This window comes from Fonsecaea nubica (genome assembly GCF_001646965.1).
Source record: "Fonsecaea nubica strain CBS 269.64 chromosome Unknown Scaff34, whole genome shotgun sequence".
Classification (NCBI taxonomy): domain Eukaryota; kingdom Fungi; phylum Ascomycota; class Eurotiomycetes; order Chaetothyriales; family Herpotrichiellaceae; genus Fonsecaea; species Fonsecaea nubica.
In genome coordinates this window covers 207,947-222,858 of record NW_019173707.1, presented here as the reverse complement: position 1 = coordinate 222,858, position 14,912 = coordinate 207,947, and the positions used below count along the sequence as shown (strand labels likewise).

The 14,912-nt window shown below is 52.1% G+C and overlaps 6 protein-coding genes across 6 annotated transcripts; 3 read left to right on the top strand and 3 right to left on the bottom strand.

The window, feature by feature from the left end:
- Window positions 1–1,162: 1,162 nt before the first annotated feature.
- On the top strand, window positions 1,163–2,806 carry AYO20_05744 (hypothetical protein; the record flags this gene model as incomplete). Its single annotated transcript, XM_022644037.1, has 3 exons — window positions 1,163–1,291; window positions 1,348–2,490; window positions 2,546–2,806. The coding sequence occupies 3 exons, from the start codon at window positions 1,163–1,165 to the stop codon at window positions 2,804–2,806; spliced, it is 1,533 nt and encodes a 510-aa protein (XP_022500041.1).
- A 597-nt stretch (window positions 2,807–3,403) lies between these two features.
- On the top strand, window positions 3,404–4,306 carry AYO20_05743 (hypothetical protein; the record flags this gene model as incomplete). The annotated part of the gene is made up of 1 exon (XM_022644036.1): window positions 3,404–4,306. One exon carries the CDS (start codon window positions 3,404–3,406, stop codon window positions 4,304–4,306), a length of 903 nt encoding a protein of 300 aa, XP_022500040.1.
- A 907-nt stretch (window positions 4,307–5,213) lies between these two features.
- Window positions 5,214–6,680, bottom strand: AYO20_05742 (hypothetical protein; the record flags this gene model as incomplete). Its single annotated transcript, XM_022644035.1, has 1 exon — window positions 5,214–6,680. The coding sequence occupies one exon, from the start codon at window positions 6,678–6,680 to the stop codon at window positions 5,214–5,216; it is 1,467 nt and encodes a 488-aa protein (XP_022500039.1).
- A 669-nt stretch (window positions 6,681–7,349) lies between these two features.
- On the bottom strand, window positions 7,350–9,370 carry AYO20_05741 (hypothetical protein; the record flags this gene model as incomplete). Its single annotated transcript, XM_022644034.1, has 5 exons — window positions 7,350–8,210; window positions 8,264–8,785; window positions 8,916–9,060; window positions 9,158–9,171; window positions 9,224–9,370. 5 exons carry the CDS (start codon window positions 9,368–9,370, stop codon window positions 7,350–7,352), a joined length of 1,689 nt encoding a protein of 562 aa, XP_022500038.1.
- Window positions 9,371–10,064: 694 nt separating this feature from the next.
- On the bottom strand, window positions 10,065–11,089 carry AYO20_05740 (hypothetical protein; the record flags this gene model as incomplete). Its single annotated transcript, XM_022644033.1, has 3 exons — window positions 10,065–10,119; window positions 10,177–10,889; window positions 11,006–11,089. The coding sequence occupies 3 exons, from the start codon at window positions 11,087–11,089 to the stop codon at window positions 10,065–10,067; spliced, it is 852 nt and encodes a 283-aa protein (XP_022500037.1).
- Window positions 11,090–12,136: 1,047 nt separating this feature from the next.
- AYO20_05739 (hypothetical protein) lies at window positions 12,137–14,805 on the top strand (the record flags this gene model as incomplete). Its single annotated transcript, XM_022644032.1, has 4 exons — window positions 12,137–12,354; window positions 12,407–12,749; window positions 12,800–13,204; window positions 13,255–14,805. 4 exons carry the CDS (start codon window positions 12,137–12,139, stop codon window positions 14,803–14,805), a joined length of 2,517 nt encoding a protein of 838 aa, XP_022500036.1.
- Window positions 14,806–14,912: the final 107 nt, after the last annotated feature.

Here is a 14,912-nt window from a genome sequence, read left to right as displayed (position 1 = left end):
TGGTGTCAGGAGAGTTTATTTGTTTGTTTGTGTGAAGACGGTGCTGGTTCTCGAAGGCATTGTGATTGCGGATACCACAAGACTGACTAGGGAAGCAGAAAGGTCAAAAAGACTCATGAAGTAGAAAATAAAGGCAAAATAAAGGCAGTGCAGGCCAAACCCGATTCGTCAGTGATGTATCACCTTGGCGGTGCTTTTGTAGTTTTAGTGATTGTTGCAGCAGCGAGGAAGGATTATCGAACTATGGCGAGTCTCAAGTAAGGAGAACGCCTGGTTCAGCCTCGTATATGAGGCTGGGCTGTGTTACCCTTCCTTTACCTTCCCTTTAGGGCTAAGCAGAACAAGGAATGCTTAGTTGGTTGGTTTGCTCACCATGCAGTTCCCCGGTATCACAGGCTAGATCATCCTTTGTACACTATTTGCCACGTTGCTGAGGTCAATCATTGTGCAAGTGCCGTATAAGCGCTGAAGTATGTTGCTGAGGTGTTTCGCTGGAATATCTCTCCTGGAAAACAATGTGAAGAGAGCAGAGTTATGGGTATTGCTTCTGTGGTTCCTGTGGTTCACCTTTTGTCATCAACTCATGACAGTTTCTCCATCAAAGCATGGTTGATCATGGACACGCTACAACAAGCTGATGATGAGTTGTTCTTCAGCCGTCGGACTGGTCTACGATGCACCAGAGCTGCTTGGTGGACCACAGACTCTGGAGTGCATCTACTTGCAGCTCCAGCATTCTGGTCCACCGCAGCGACTACGGCGAGCTTGAAGAATGTCTAAACGAATTCTATCCGGCTGACCACAGGCCGTAAAACGCCATTCACAGTCCCACACGAAATTCCCAAGATAATTTTACTCCACACCGACTTGAATCGACACCAACCCGCAACTGCGACTCGAGGCGAGCCCTCACTTCATTCTCATTCTCATCACTGGTAACCTTGCCACTCTGTCTCGACCGCGAGACTCTTCACATTCACTCTGTGTCACTCTGTTGTCAGTTAAGAAGAATCTGGCTTCCACGTGCTCCTCACCGAGTCCTTCTCTTCACCTGCCACGACCTAGTATGGATTAGAAGAATATATATTAACCTCGACCATCTCTACCACGACCTGTCCCTTTGGTAACTCACTTCTGGTATCTGCGACCCCTGTCATCAAAAATGGCCGACGTCGACGCTCCTGCTGCCGCCGATGGCGCTCACAAGCGTCCTGAAAAGCCCGACGAAGCCAAGTTCAAGGAAGCCCTTGCAAAGGCCGAAAAAGACCACGAGGCTGCCCAAGCTCGCTTCGTATGTCTCTTCACTCAGTTAATGGAACATGAGAAGCCTTAGCTGACACTTGACAGAATGCTATCCGAGCCAAGCTAGACAGCGCCCGTCCTGGAAAATCCACTCCCGCCAACGATCGCTTCAAGGAATTGGTCGACGAACAAAAATCCATCCGTCAGAAGCAGCAGGAACACAAGGCGGCCAAGGCTGGACAACAGGAAAAGTTCAACCAGAACGATGCCTTGATCAAGAAGCTGTTCGCTGAACAAAAGGAAGCTCGCAGCCGTGCTGGATTCAAAAGTCCCGAGGAGATCGATGCGAAAATTGACAGCATCACAAAGCAGGTCGACTCCGGCCATATGAAACTGGTCGACGAAAAGAAGGCACTTGCCGAGATCTCGGCTCTGCGCCGCCAAAAGAAAGGCTTCGTGGGCTTGGACGACCTGCAGAAGAAGATCGACGAGAAAAAGGCGGAGAATGCTGAACTAAAGAAATCGTTCGACAACCCCGAGTCCCGAGCCCTCTCCCAAAAGTTTGAAGACAACCAGAAAGAGCTCGATGAAATCAAGGCTGCACGCGAAGATACCAATAAGAACTACGACACCTTGAAGGCTGAGCGAGACCGCCTGTACGAGGAGCAGCAAGCGACTTACGCCGCCATCAGGAAGGTCAAGGATGACTATTATGCCCAGAGGAAAGCTTACAAGGAGTATGAAGACACGGTCTACCAGCAACGGCGAGAACGACAAAAGGCCGAGCGCGAGGCGTACGAGAAGGAAAAACGCCGTCGCATCGCCGAGCAGAAGCTCGAAGAAGCCTCCGAGCCAGCATTCCTGGATCAAATCCGCACCGCCGAAGGCCTGATCCGCCACTTTGACCCGAGCCATCAGAACGATGAAGGCGACAAAGGACCTGGTCAGTTTGCTGCTACTGCCCAGCGAACTGTTGATGAGTCTGGCTTCAAGGGCATGAAGGTGATGAGGAAGGAAGACGAGGACTTCTTCGTTGGTAGTGGAGGCAAGAAGAAGGGCAAGGGCAAGAAAGGCGCTGCTGCCCCCACCGACTCTGGCAAGCTCAATATGAACATCGGTATCATCGAAGAGCTAGCCAAAGTTGGGGTCGACCCTCCAAGCACCCAGGCCGATGTTCCTGGTGTGGTTGAGAAACTCAAAGATAAACTGGCCGCCTGGAAGAAGGACCAGGACACACAAACCCAAAAGGTGAGGTAAATACCATTTTGACTATTTGACAGCCCTGCTGACTTGCTGCTCCAAGAACATCGAAAAAGCCAAGAAAGAGATCGAGAAGCTCGAACAAGAAGCACTCGATGCATCCAACGCTCCGTCAACAAGTGCCCGAAGTGGTCGTTACAACCACGCAAAGAAAGTGGCGTCAAAGGATGTGGGCGTAAACGGACCTGTCTCTGCGGATGGTGAGCTAGCTCAAGAGAAAGACGCAGTTGCCGATGTGGCCAAGGAGCTGCAGGAAGCGAAGATTGAGGACAAGGAGAATGAGGCGGCTGAAGCCTCACAGTGATTGATTCCGGTGATGAGGACGGGCATTCCACCGGGCCACCTTCCCGTCGCATGCCTATGTTGTTTTTGCATTCTCCCGAACCCGAAAGTCCGGGGTATCATCGATGCATTGGGGAGCGGGTTGCTGTGATTCCAACAAAAGAACGCGAGAGAAGTCCGACAGACTAAAAAACCAAAAGGAAAAGAAAGCATTGCCAGTCTTCCCAAGTGAATTAGCGTTGCGGTATTTCAAAAGGAGCCTGAGCGTGCATGGGCGCAGCCAAAAATGAGCCTCTACCAAAAATCCAGACGATTAGTCTGTATACGAATAACCCAGAACTTGAACATATACCCGTCTTTTGTTCCTTTCCCCTTCGACTCCTTATCATCATGTGCATCTCCTCGCCCGTCGTTCAATTCCGCAATTCCGACGTCATTATTGGATACGGAAGCAGTTGGACTTTGTAGCGTTCGGAGCATCTCCGCCTTGGACCGTCTCCATCCAGATTCTTCTAACCGACCATGCCCCTCATTCTCTATTGTACCGCTGCTGACTCTTCTCTACCCTTCAGAAATCAGACACTTGTAGTAGGCTATCAGGCAGGAAAAGAGGGCGGAAATGGCATCCATCTTTCGCTCAGGCGCTCTGGCCCTGATCAGCGGCGGCGCATCCGGCGTGGGCTTCGCCTTTGCGCAACACTGTCGGCGCAGTGGAATGCACTTGGCACTGCTAGACATCAACGCCACGTCGCTACAGGCAGCTTCCTCAGCTCTACAGGCCATCGACAACAAGCTGCTGACGCTCACGTACGAGATCGACGTGTCAGACCTCTCGGCGTGGGACGCGGTGAAGGCCGACCTGGCGGGCAAGTTCCAGACGATCGACTTCCTGATGCTGAATGCGGGCATCGGGATCCGGACGACCAAGCCGTGGGGGGACGCCGAGTACTTCCACAAGACACTGGGGGTCAACTTCTTCGGCATGGTGCACGGGCTCACGACGTTCCTGCCCCTGGTGCTCAAGACGACGGGGCCCAGCGCCGTGGTGCTCACGGGGTCCAAGCAAGGCATCACCAACCCGCCGGGCAACCCGGCGTACAACGCGTCCAAAAGCGCGGTGAAGACCATGACGGAGCAGCTGGCGCACGACCTGCGCACGCCATCGTCGTCCATCTACGCGCCGCACGTGTCGGCGCACCTGCTCGTGCCTGGCTGGACGTTCACGGGGCTGAGCGGCAACGTGGGGCCCGTGCCGGACGAGGAGGCCCTCAAGACGAAACCGCGCGGCGCCTGGCTCCCCTCGCAGGTGGCCGAGTACGGGGTCAAGAAGATCGAGCAGGGCCGCTTCTACATCATCTGTCCCGACACCGACGTCGACGAGGCCCTCGACAACGCCCGCATGACCTGGGCCGTCGGTGACATCACAGAAGGTCGCAGCGCCCTGAGCCGCTGGGACGACAAGGTCAAGGACGAGGCCGCGGACTGGATCAAGAAGGAAGCCGATAGGCGGAGAGGACAGTAAACCCCCTGCAGAAAAAGAACAGAGGACGTCAAAATCCAGGACCCTTGGGAACCACGGAGTGAAATTGGTGGATTATAAGGGTCTTGCAGGGAGAAGAAGAAGAAGAGAGGATGGCGACCAGAACATCCTCCTCCTCCTTTCCTCCTCTTCTTCCGAGAATACCCCCTGGAAATTGTGTGAAAATGATCCCGAATAACACAAAACAATATATTGATGCCGTGGATAAACATGCCACTCGACATCGATCTTTCAAAACTCGCGTTTCCGTGCTTCCCTCCAGAATGCTGAAATTGCGTTTTGTTTACTGATTCCACATCATTCAATTCCGAGACGATGTGTATACATAGATGAGCATTACATGCTCCTAGTTGTAGGGCTGTAAGGGGATCAATGAGGAGAGCAAATGCTGTGCTGTGCTACGTACGGTGGGGATAGTGCTCTTCCGTATACTCCTTCAGCATCTATTCATTGTTTTGTACCATGGCCTCGTAGTTCACGCCAAGCGGGAACCTTTGTCCTATAGACCTTGTGTAACTTCCTTTGCCTTCTCCTGTCTCCCGTGTATTGTGTCTTCTGGATGGTTCTGCACCTATCGTGCTGCCGCAGTGGATGGTCTTCTCAGGAAACACAATTTCCTGATCGTCCTTCCCCCGTATGTCAAGATCTGACTTGTGCCGTTAGTAGCGCGTATTCAACCTCGCCAATGTGATGTTGTACCACGAACGATATCGGATTTCATCAGAGACAGCAGCGACTGTGTCCGGCCATGTGCCGCTTTGCCCATAGAACGGTAGCATCCATGTGTCAAGCAGAAAGACTGGAGAAAGCCACCGGGTAGTCAAGATGTCTCCCCCAGACATTGTTGAGGCTCCTCCCTCATTTCTGTGTACTCACAATGACCGTCGTGTTATCCACATCTCAGAACCTGCCGGAGGTTGACTTGGGGTGGATCCCACACAACGTCTCTCACACTGACCTGTTGGCGCGCGGGGACCTTGACTCCCAAATGCCCTGGACAGGAGACATACTCTTTGTTCTTGACGAGCAGTAGTTCGCCTCTCCGGCCTTCCCTCAGCTGGGTTGTGTCATAGTCACCCTTCTGGTCCGGCTTAGTATACTCCAGACTGTTATCCAGTACACTCGCTGTCTCGAGACCTATTGCTCGTCTGGCCCTTGAACTTACGCACTCAAATAGCAAGTTTGCATCCTCGTCGGTACCGGCTTGGTAAATGCCAACGCCGAGAGATGCAAGAGCCAGCGGGTCCCCTGTCCCCCAGGGAGTGAAAGCGTTGCCGACGTTATTCACGGAGAGACAGCTGTTGATACCAAATCTTCGGATCATGTCGAGGACTTGAAGTGTCCCGCGAGGGCGGTCCGCGGATTTCGATTCCTGGTTCGAGGAAGCTGCAGAGGGACGACCCATCATGAACAGGTCGCTTGTTGGGAGGCCCACGAAATGGATCGGAAGCTTTGCTTCTCTGATCTCATTCGCCAAATCTCCCATCTCAGCATCACTGCAGAGCGTCAAACGTGTGCAGTGACCCAGAACGATCGTCTTCCCAGCTTGTGCTCGGGTATTCCAATCCAATGCTTTCAAGAGTCGAATCACTTCCCAGACCATAGGTTTTTGTGTCTCGTCGAGGTTATAGTCGAGGTGGAAATCCAGATGGAGATTACGGCTGATGGCAGTCTCAATCGCCCACTCGATGTTCTGTATACTTGCATCGGTGGACTTTTCAACATATGGCGTAGTACCAAGCACTTCGACATCGCCAGCGCAGTCCTCCAGCGCACGAAGCAGTGTTTGGCGATTCTTTTCACCATGTTCGGTGCTGAAGATCGGGTCTTGGGCAAAGGCACAGAGTTGCAACTTCATTTTCCCTCGGAAGCAGTCCTTAAGCCGCCGGCCTGCTTCGATACATGATTGACTAGTGACGTGATCAAGTTCGACAAAGGCACGGCATGAGGTTACACCCTGGGCCAGAGATGTGGCGAGGAGCTGGGCTCCTCGCAGGTAGAGATCTTCGGATGTGTAGCGTTGTTTGGCCGAGGAGGTGAACTTGAGGGCCTCGCTGAAGGAACCGTCTTGAGGGGTAAGATCAGTATAGTTTGGATGCTGTGACCCCTCTTGATCGGGCGGAGGCTGTGACGGATGATGTTGAGTGTTGCACGTCAAAAGATACGCTTTGTCCAAATGAACATGAGGGTGGCAGAGAGGCGGAAGAAGCAATGGTGAAGGGTCTGGAGATGAATCTCCTGCTGTAGGTGCTGCAGGTTGTATCCTTTCGATGATGTTTCTCTCGAAATCTACATCCCACCGAGACATGGGATCCCTTCCTGGAAGAATTGCGCTTTTGATCCTCATCTTGTGCATTTTGACCTTCTTTCCCCTATCCTACTCTTGTATGAATCGTTGATAGGGAGGAGAAATTGATCCTAGAAGTCGTGGTCAGCGGACCAACGCCCGGAGGGAGTTTCAGAGCTTGTCGCAGGCTAGACAGACGAGGGTGACGGAAAAGGGTCTATCTTGACCTCACTGCCGAAGCAACATGAGAAAGCGACAAGACCATCATATGATGTTACCTTCAGAAGACCATGTTCTGATAAAGGACCGCTAATTCGCCGAATTGCATAGGAAGCGTGAAGTTTGAACCGGGTTTTAGTCATCGTCGTCGCGGAATGCCGCTTTGAGAAACTGCCATTTCCGTGTCTCTATCTATGCATATCGCGCCAGGAATGCTTCATGCTTTATGCCTCATGCTTCATTCAAGAGAACAGCGAGGGAGACCCAACTTCTCCCATCTACTCAGCAAGAAAAAAAGCAGCACTTTTTGGTATCGGGTATCCGCACATCAGCCTATGTCGTACCTCGTGAAATGTCCGCCAGGGAGAGTCCGTTCATCCTGCTCAGATTGCGCCATTCGCTATGCCATGCCATACCATCTCGTCTTGTCCAACACTCGTCCACACTGAAACTTTCCCCCGATAACCCCAGGAAACCCTTTTTTGTCATGACACATCCATTTCTGTCTCCATTCTTCCTTTACATCGTACCATACTTCCTCACCACCTCGGCGACCTGACTGGCAAGTTTCTCCGCCTCAGTCTTGGAGTGGGCTTCCGCATACACACGGACTGCATCCTCTGTTCCAGACGCCCGGGCAAAGGCACGACCTTTGATATACATTTGGCAGTACTTGTCAATCTCCTCCTGGGCCCCTTTGGGAGACTCGAGTCTTCTCTCTGCGTCAACAGCTTTGAAGATGGATCGGTCATTGACCACGACGCGGACCAGGCGGTTAGGGAGGTCGATGTAGGTGTTGCGCCAGTTCTCAAGCGTCCAAGATTTGTGTGCAAGCACGACTTCAGCGAACAACATGTCGGAAATGGCGTCACCAACGGCTTGGTTGATCAGGTCAATACAAGCGCGGAGGGACTCGAGAGCATGTTTTTGCCCAGGGGACTTGGGTTCGGATTCTCTGATGAGCTTGATCGCGTTTTCTGAGAAGAGAACTGTGCCATGTCCGTTCGCCTCGAAATACACACCAATGTCGTAGCGGGCTGCAGCATGGTGAAGATGTTTGACGCCAGTGGGAGTGATGGTGACGGGCAATCTGAGTACTTTCTCGACGTACTCGGTAGCCGCTCCATTGGCGTAGGCAGTTTGCACGATGCCGATCTTCAGCTTCTGGTCAATTCCAGCGACACGAGTCATGTCCGCAAGGAAAACCGCCCCAAGAGTAGCGATGCGATCACCATCCAGAAGGTGGAAAGTGTTCTGCTCATCGGTGTAGTAGTAGACCACCCGATCGGCATCGCCGTCGAGAGAGCAGCAACGATCTCCTGGTTGCGCGTTGGAGTTGGGAGGGGCACGCTGCTTAGTCTTGACATAGTCCGCACCACACTGAGGAATTCAGCCAACGGTCAATAGGCTCTGCGATCTGGTGAAGAACTCACCTCGAAATTGAGGGCCTCCGGTTTGACCACATCATCGTTGACCACCTTGATATCGATGCCTCCTTCTTTGGCGGAGGGCAGATATTTGATCAGCTCCTTCAATTTCGGTCCTCCAACGCCATTGGCACAGTCGACAGTGATGGGTCCCTGGATGGTACGACCGTGCATAATAGTCTTGAATGCCTTGGCCATCTTTTCATAGTAGCCTTGCTCGGTTGGCTCGCCAAAGGCGTATGGAGAATTGATGGTGTTGAGGCAGCGGACAATATAATGCAACTGCGGGGTGGTCATGAGACCATGGTCGACATACTCAACGTTGACGGCGTCCAAGGCCGCTTTGAGAGCGGTGACCAGGTACGGTCCAGAAGCACGAGTGTCGCGGGCAAACACCACCTTTGCGGGTCGTTCATGGAGCTGGCTGATGTTGCTGATCAAGGTCTCGTTGAGCAATTTCTCGTATTCCACCCCAAGCTGCTCACTGGGAGTATTGGCCAGGACAGTCGCATACGATTCCCATGATTGCTGTCTCAATTGTCAGTCACGTGGTGAGGCCGATGTGAACGACGCAATCCGATACCTCAAGCATGTCACCCTATTAGTCCTCCTGTTAGCCTTCTTCATGTCGATATGTGATATGTGAATGATGACATACCATAGGATCAACCAACTTGACTCCGTTGTCTTCCGCCGGGTTGTGACTGGCGGTGATCATGATCCCAATTGTCGCATTGCGCTTCTTGGAACGAAGCGCAGCGATAAGGCCAACGGTGTAAATGACATGGTCCAGACCAACATTTCTGAATTCCACTCTTTGTCAGTTGAAAGAATTACGGGCAAGGTCAGGTGGAAGGAGAGAGGTAGATGTCAGCTTCGTGCGGCTGAACAAGGACGTACGCCTTCATGCGGAACTGGAGACACTCGTGTTAGTTCCAAGCATCAGAGAAGCAGAGGAAAACGTACGCCTGCAGTGCCATACTCATACTTTCTCCCTGCAAGGATGGGATATGGCTCAGCACCTTTGGTGATACGATCCAGAAGATCCTTGGGCAGATGAATGACCGGCTTTGGCTTGTTCAAGACCGAGTCTCGAGGGTCTGGGTAGGACATGATGGGCAAGGCGAGACAAGGTGTGCACACAGGGTTGCACCCACTCACGACCTGCTGATAATGCTGAATGAAGCAAGACTTTGCCCGAAGACTTTACCCGCTGGTACTGGAGAAGGAAGAAGACAAAGAAATAAGAGGAAAGGTGATCTGCGATGAGAGAAGATTGAAAACGAGGCGGGATGCGCAAGTCACTAAGAAAGACTTCTCCAACAGACGCTTTGTGCATTCGCTAACTAGGCTGAAGGTGCTTAGAAGCCACCAGCCGCGCCGAGCCACAGGGGCCACCAGATGAGAAGTTACTCCCCGCGTGCCTGACTAGTGACCTTCTCGGCGTCCTAGGGACCAATAGGTGAGTTTAGTCGAGGCGGCAGGGGCGGCTGAGGCGCCCAACAACGCCCCAAATGAACGTGGGGGGTCCCTTAACAATAATCGACCGTTTATGCCTGTCACGTCAGAGATGCCCTGGGCGCTCGTCCCATGACCCCTCCAACCCCTCCCGCTCGCGTTAAACAGCTCCGACTGGCGGGGTTAAGTACCTTTGTAAGGTAACTAGGGAGAACACAGAAGATAGTTCGGCTCGTTGAATCTTGCAATCTTGAATTTGGTCTCGTAGCCGTTATTCGCTACAACAACCAGCATTGCCCCTCGGCTCTCATGAGAACCTGTGGAGGTCTGAAGGCTTAGGTGGCTGTGGTTATGCTTTGAGTCGCTGACTGGCGAGATCTTCTTGAGCATCTTTGATCAGAAAGCTGCGTGGACGGGTCAGTAAGAGTAATCAACCAAGAGACAAATAGTTGCCACCTTACCTATACCACCAGATTGTAGGTATCACGGTTCCAAGATGCCATAGGCTGTGAGCATCTATCATGCCAGCCATCGGAGGAAAATCAAACAGCTCCAAGCTCATAGCCATGATAATCCAAGCTACAATCAATCCCGGCCACGCTGCCCACGATTTCTGCAGCTTGCGGTATCGCGTGACGCTGAACCAACTCCAGAGCAGATTTTGAACAATACCTGCAACGACATTGGCGGCCATGTTGTAGGTATAGTCCCAACTCCACGCCGTCAAATAAGTGACGTGCGCCACGTAAAGGAGAATGCAGAGAACCGTCCACGCCCTTAGGATGCTCTGTTTCATTGGGTCGTTCTGATCCAGTCGAAATACCCGGATGGGAGAGTAATAAAGGCCATAGAGAACACTGGCACCGGCAGCGAAATAGTCCAGCTTCTCGGTAATGTTAAAGTCTCGGGTGTGAAAAATCATGCTGAATATCCAACTGGCGAGTCCAAAGTAGCCAAAGGCCAAGTAATATGGTCGGAGAGGGTATCGAGCGGGAATAGAGTCGCGAATTCTCTGCATGCCATTCCGATGGGCAAGAAAGTTCATCAATGAGAACAAAACAGAGAACGGTTCCTGGATGCCCATGAAACGATAGAAGGGCCACTTTCCATGATACTGGACCACTGGCTCAATCATGGGTGGATCTCGTGCTTTTCGGCGATCGGTGATGACATGCTGGCAGGTATAATCACATTCGGATGGACAATCCCAGAGCAGAAGTCTTAGATGAAGAGCTGAAGGCAGGGAAGGGTCAGCTATAATTTTGGATAGCCCATCAAGGGAACACTCACGTATGCTTGCTCGTCCCGACTCACAATTCTCCTCGATGCAGACCTGAAGCCGTTAGCATTTGTGAGGAGCTTGACGGATGACATTCAATGGGTGCACGTACTTGAACACATTCCCGGAATTCAGGGAGGTGGTCACCCAAAGATGCTTTGCACGAGCTTGCGAGGATCAAGAGAACCAGAACAAGGGCAGAAATCCTGACAAAGCCGCCCGACAAGCACCTCATGGCCATGTATCGAAGCCAGAACTATATTATAAGTTTGCGTTTGCCGTGAATGTTCGTGACCAACAATACGAGAGCAGAAAGTCTCAGTCAAGGGGCGAAAACAGGGGGGAGCAAGGAGCCGGATTGATTTTGACTAGCCGTAGTTGGGGATCCCCTTATCATTCGTTGGGATCTATTCCGAGGGTCCGAGCCGAAGAGTATTACTTATGGCGGGGCGGAAATGGGACTTTCTATTGATGTATCTGTACTCGGTATATGATGAATTATGATTTATCACGACACCTGGAGGAACAGGGGCCACAACAGAAAGGGCTCAGTCGGAGCAATAAGTTCTTGGCTGGCGAGGCTGCTGCAAGGCTGAGACAAGGCTGAAGCTGGCAAATCTGGCAACAGATGTGCCGCCTCGACGTTCACAGTCTAGGCTATGTCTACCGCGTGAGATTCGCTCATGACAGGTTTAATAACATCGTCCCAACGCCGTCCATGTCCTAAGAAGGCAACACATAGACACAACTGAGGTTTCTTCCCCTGTCAAGACTATCTAGGTAGTACACTAGAATTGTCCCTGACTCACTTTGCTCACCTATAATTAGGACTACTTCGCCGAGCGCAGCATCGCAGGCTTCCTTAAAAGCAGCGTGACATGCCAAGGACGGGACAAACAGATCTCCGACTCGGCTACAGCCACTGCGGGCAGCAGAGGAACCTCCCACCATGGACAACAACACCAACATAACACTACATGACTCTGCAGGTGAGGACCTAGATAGTTTCAGCCTCCCATAAAATATGGCCTCGGCATGTAAAAATACTGCAACATCAGACGCCAGATGAGACCTGTCCTTTGGCAAAAGACCTTGTTCCGATATGAGATCATCCCTGCTGGCATCCCTGCGCAGTCAACACAATGGACGCTGGTGATCCAGCTACTCCAACTGACGCCAGTCATCCTCCGCAATCTCCTACGGAACAGACACCTCGCAAGCTTCCAGACGACCTGCCGACATCCCTAGATGACCGTCGTCCATTTTCCAGCTATGGCGAGGAAACCGAGTTATATGATGGATGGCAAGGCAAGCAGCCCTCACAGGTCTCGTGCTTCGCGGAGATGAATACTTACAAGCGGTTGTTTTGGAATAGGCTCTTCCCAGTATATCACGGCACCTACCCCTGCAAGAGCCCTGACATTCGACCTGCATCTGGATACCCCGGCCTACGATGATGAGGAAACATTCGCCCGCATACAGGACAGCGACTCGCGCCTGATGGAAATGGTGGCAGCTCAGGCGCATCACAGAGAGGATGGCAGTCCTGGACAGGATGAAGATGCCATCGCCATGGACGACAAGCTCTCGGACAGCGAGAAAAAAGAGATTCTACAGAAAAGCCTTAACATGGCAGCAAGTAATGGAGACGTGGCTCGCATCCAGAAGCTGGTTGGAGGTAGGGCCAAGCAATATGTTGATGTCAACCAGCCAGATGAAGAGGGTACCGTGCCGCTAATATACGCGAGCTGTTTTGTGCGTCCCGCCCTACCAACAGACTTGTTACTCCGACTGACGTGTGTCAGGGACATCATGAAGTTGTTGCCGCCCTTCTGAACGCCGGAGCCATCGTGGACAAGCAGGATCGAAACCAGTGGAGCGCATTGATGTGGGCAATGACCAATCGTCACAAGCAAATTGCCAAAATGCTGCTCGATCATGGAGCCGACCCTGACATCAAATCTTCGTCTGGTGGCACCGCGCTTGACTTCGTCCAACCCGGATCCGATTTCTCTCACTACCTGCATGAGAACGGATATCATTTCGGGGCATCGAGCTTGGGAGATGACTTTTACAACTCGGGCTTCTCCCAGGATCGTTTCGAAGAGGAGATGGCCGAGAACGAGATGAGAAGAAGGATGTTGATGCAAGAAAGCGCGGCTAATCTGGAGGTCGATTTATCCACGTTAGGATTTGATGAACAGCCAGAGGTAAGCCTACCTGACAAGGGCAAATGAAGTGTTTTGCTGACGTTTTCTAGTCGCCTACTGATCTTGAGGTGGACGAGGAAGAGTTCATCTGGGACCGTTGTGTTGGCGACCAGATGTTTGTGTTCCAAGCTGATAAGCTGGATGCCATATTTGACCTGATCATTACCAATATGACGCCGCAACGATCCCCATCGCAAAAGCCCATACCGGCGAACCTGATCTTTCTCATGGCGCGTTATGCACACTATCACATGACGGCCTCTCTTCTGGACGATGTTCTCACACGAGCCATGGATCTCATCAACGACGTCATCGAACGCTGCCAGTGGGATATGACCATGTTAGCTTTCTGGATATCCAACGCGACTTTGCTCCTCCATTACCTGAAGAAGGATGTAGGACTTGTGCAGGCCACATCCAAGTATCAGCTTGAGCTTGCGGAGCTGATCAACGAGACCTTTATCCTCATCATCAGGGATGCTGAGAGGAGAATGAACAAGGTTCTGGATGTCGCAATGTTGGACCATGAAACAATACCTGGTTTAGACGACATTGCTTTCCAAGGAGAATGGAAGGTCTTCAAGTCCAAGCCCAAAACGAAGGACGAGCCCCCAGAGAAGCGATTTCGACCTCCCTCACCCAAGCGACGAGCACAAACGTCTCCGCGCAATATTACCTCACTGCTGTCTTCCACCCTGTTTGTGCTTGACTTATACGATGTTCACTCGGTCATCACATCACAGATCCTGTCTCAGTTGCTGTATTGGATTGGTGCCGAATTATTCAACCGGGTCATGACCACAAAGAAATATCTTTCGAGGACCAAGGCAATGCAAATTCGCATGAATGTGTCTGTCATCGAAGATTGGGCGCGGACCAACAACCGACAACCCGAACACTACGAGCACGGCTCCACGATCTCGACTGGAGAGACCACAGTCGACGCTGCGCGACGACATCTGGCACCCATTATTCAACTGCTTCAGTGGCTCCAGTGCTTCAGTTCGCTTGGCGAAGACCATGAATCCCTAGTCGGGACTTTGGTCCAACTCCAACGCCTCACCCCGACACAGCTGATCCATGCGGTCAAGAATTATCGAGCTGAAGTCGGGGAAAAGAGCCTGCCCAAGGCACACATGAAGTTCCTGACTCAATTGCAGAGAGGTGAACAGTCGTTGATCAAAAGACCACTAACGCCCATGGTTGAGGCCACCGAATCCGGTACGACGACGCCGGCAGGGCGGAATGGAACCCCAGCGCCGGCGCCAGTCAACAAAGAACCGAGCACGCCTCAGAAGGCGTCAGCGCCTTCAATATCCTCGCCAGTCGAGCAGGACACAGATCCGCCAATGAATCGAAACGCGCTGACATTGGACCAGTCTCTCATGCTACCATTTTCACTCCCCACCTCGACAGATATGCTCATCAGTTATGGAGCGGGCATTGGCGGGACAAACAGGGAGCGAGCGAGGAAATATATCCCAACTGTTCCTGCAGAAGTCCTCAGCAAACTGAACCTGGATGGGGATGGTCGACGGCGGGCAGGGAGCATCGGAACCATTGGCACTACAGCCCAGGGCTGGCGAAACAGCGCATTTTGAATGAGATATTTCGCAGGTCTTCGGCATATTCAACAACCTTTCCCACGCAACGGGCACATCCAAGTGGTGATGCACAGATTCGCACTTATAGGTGGTGACATGAAAGA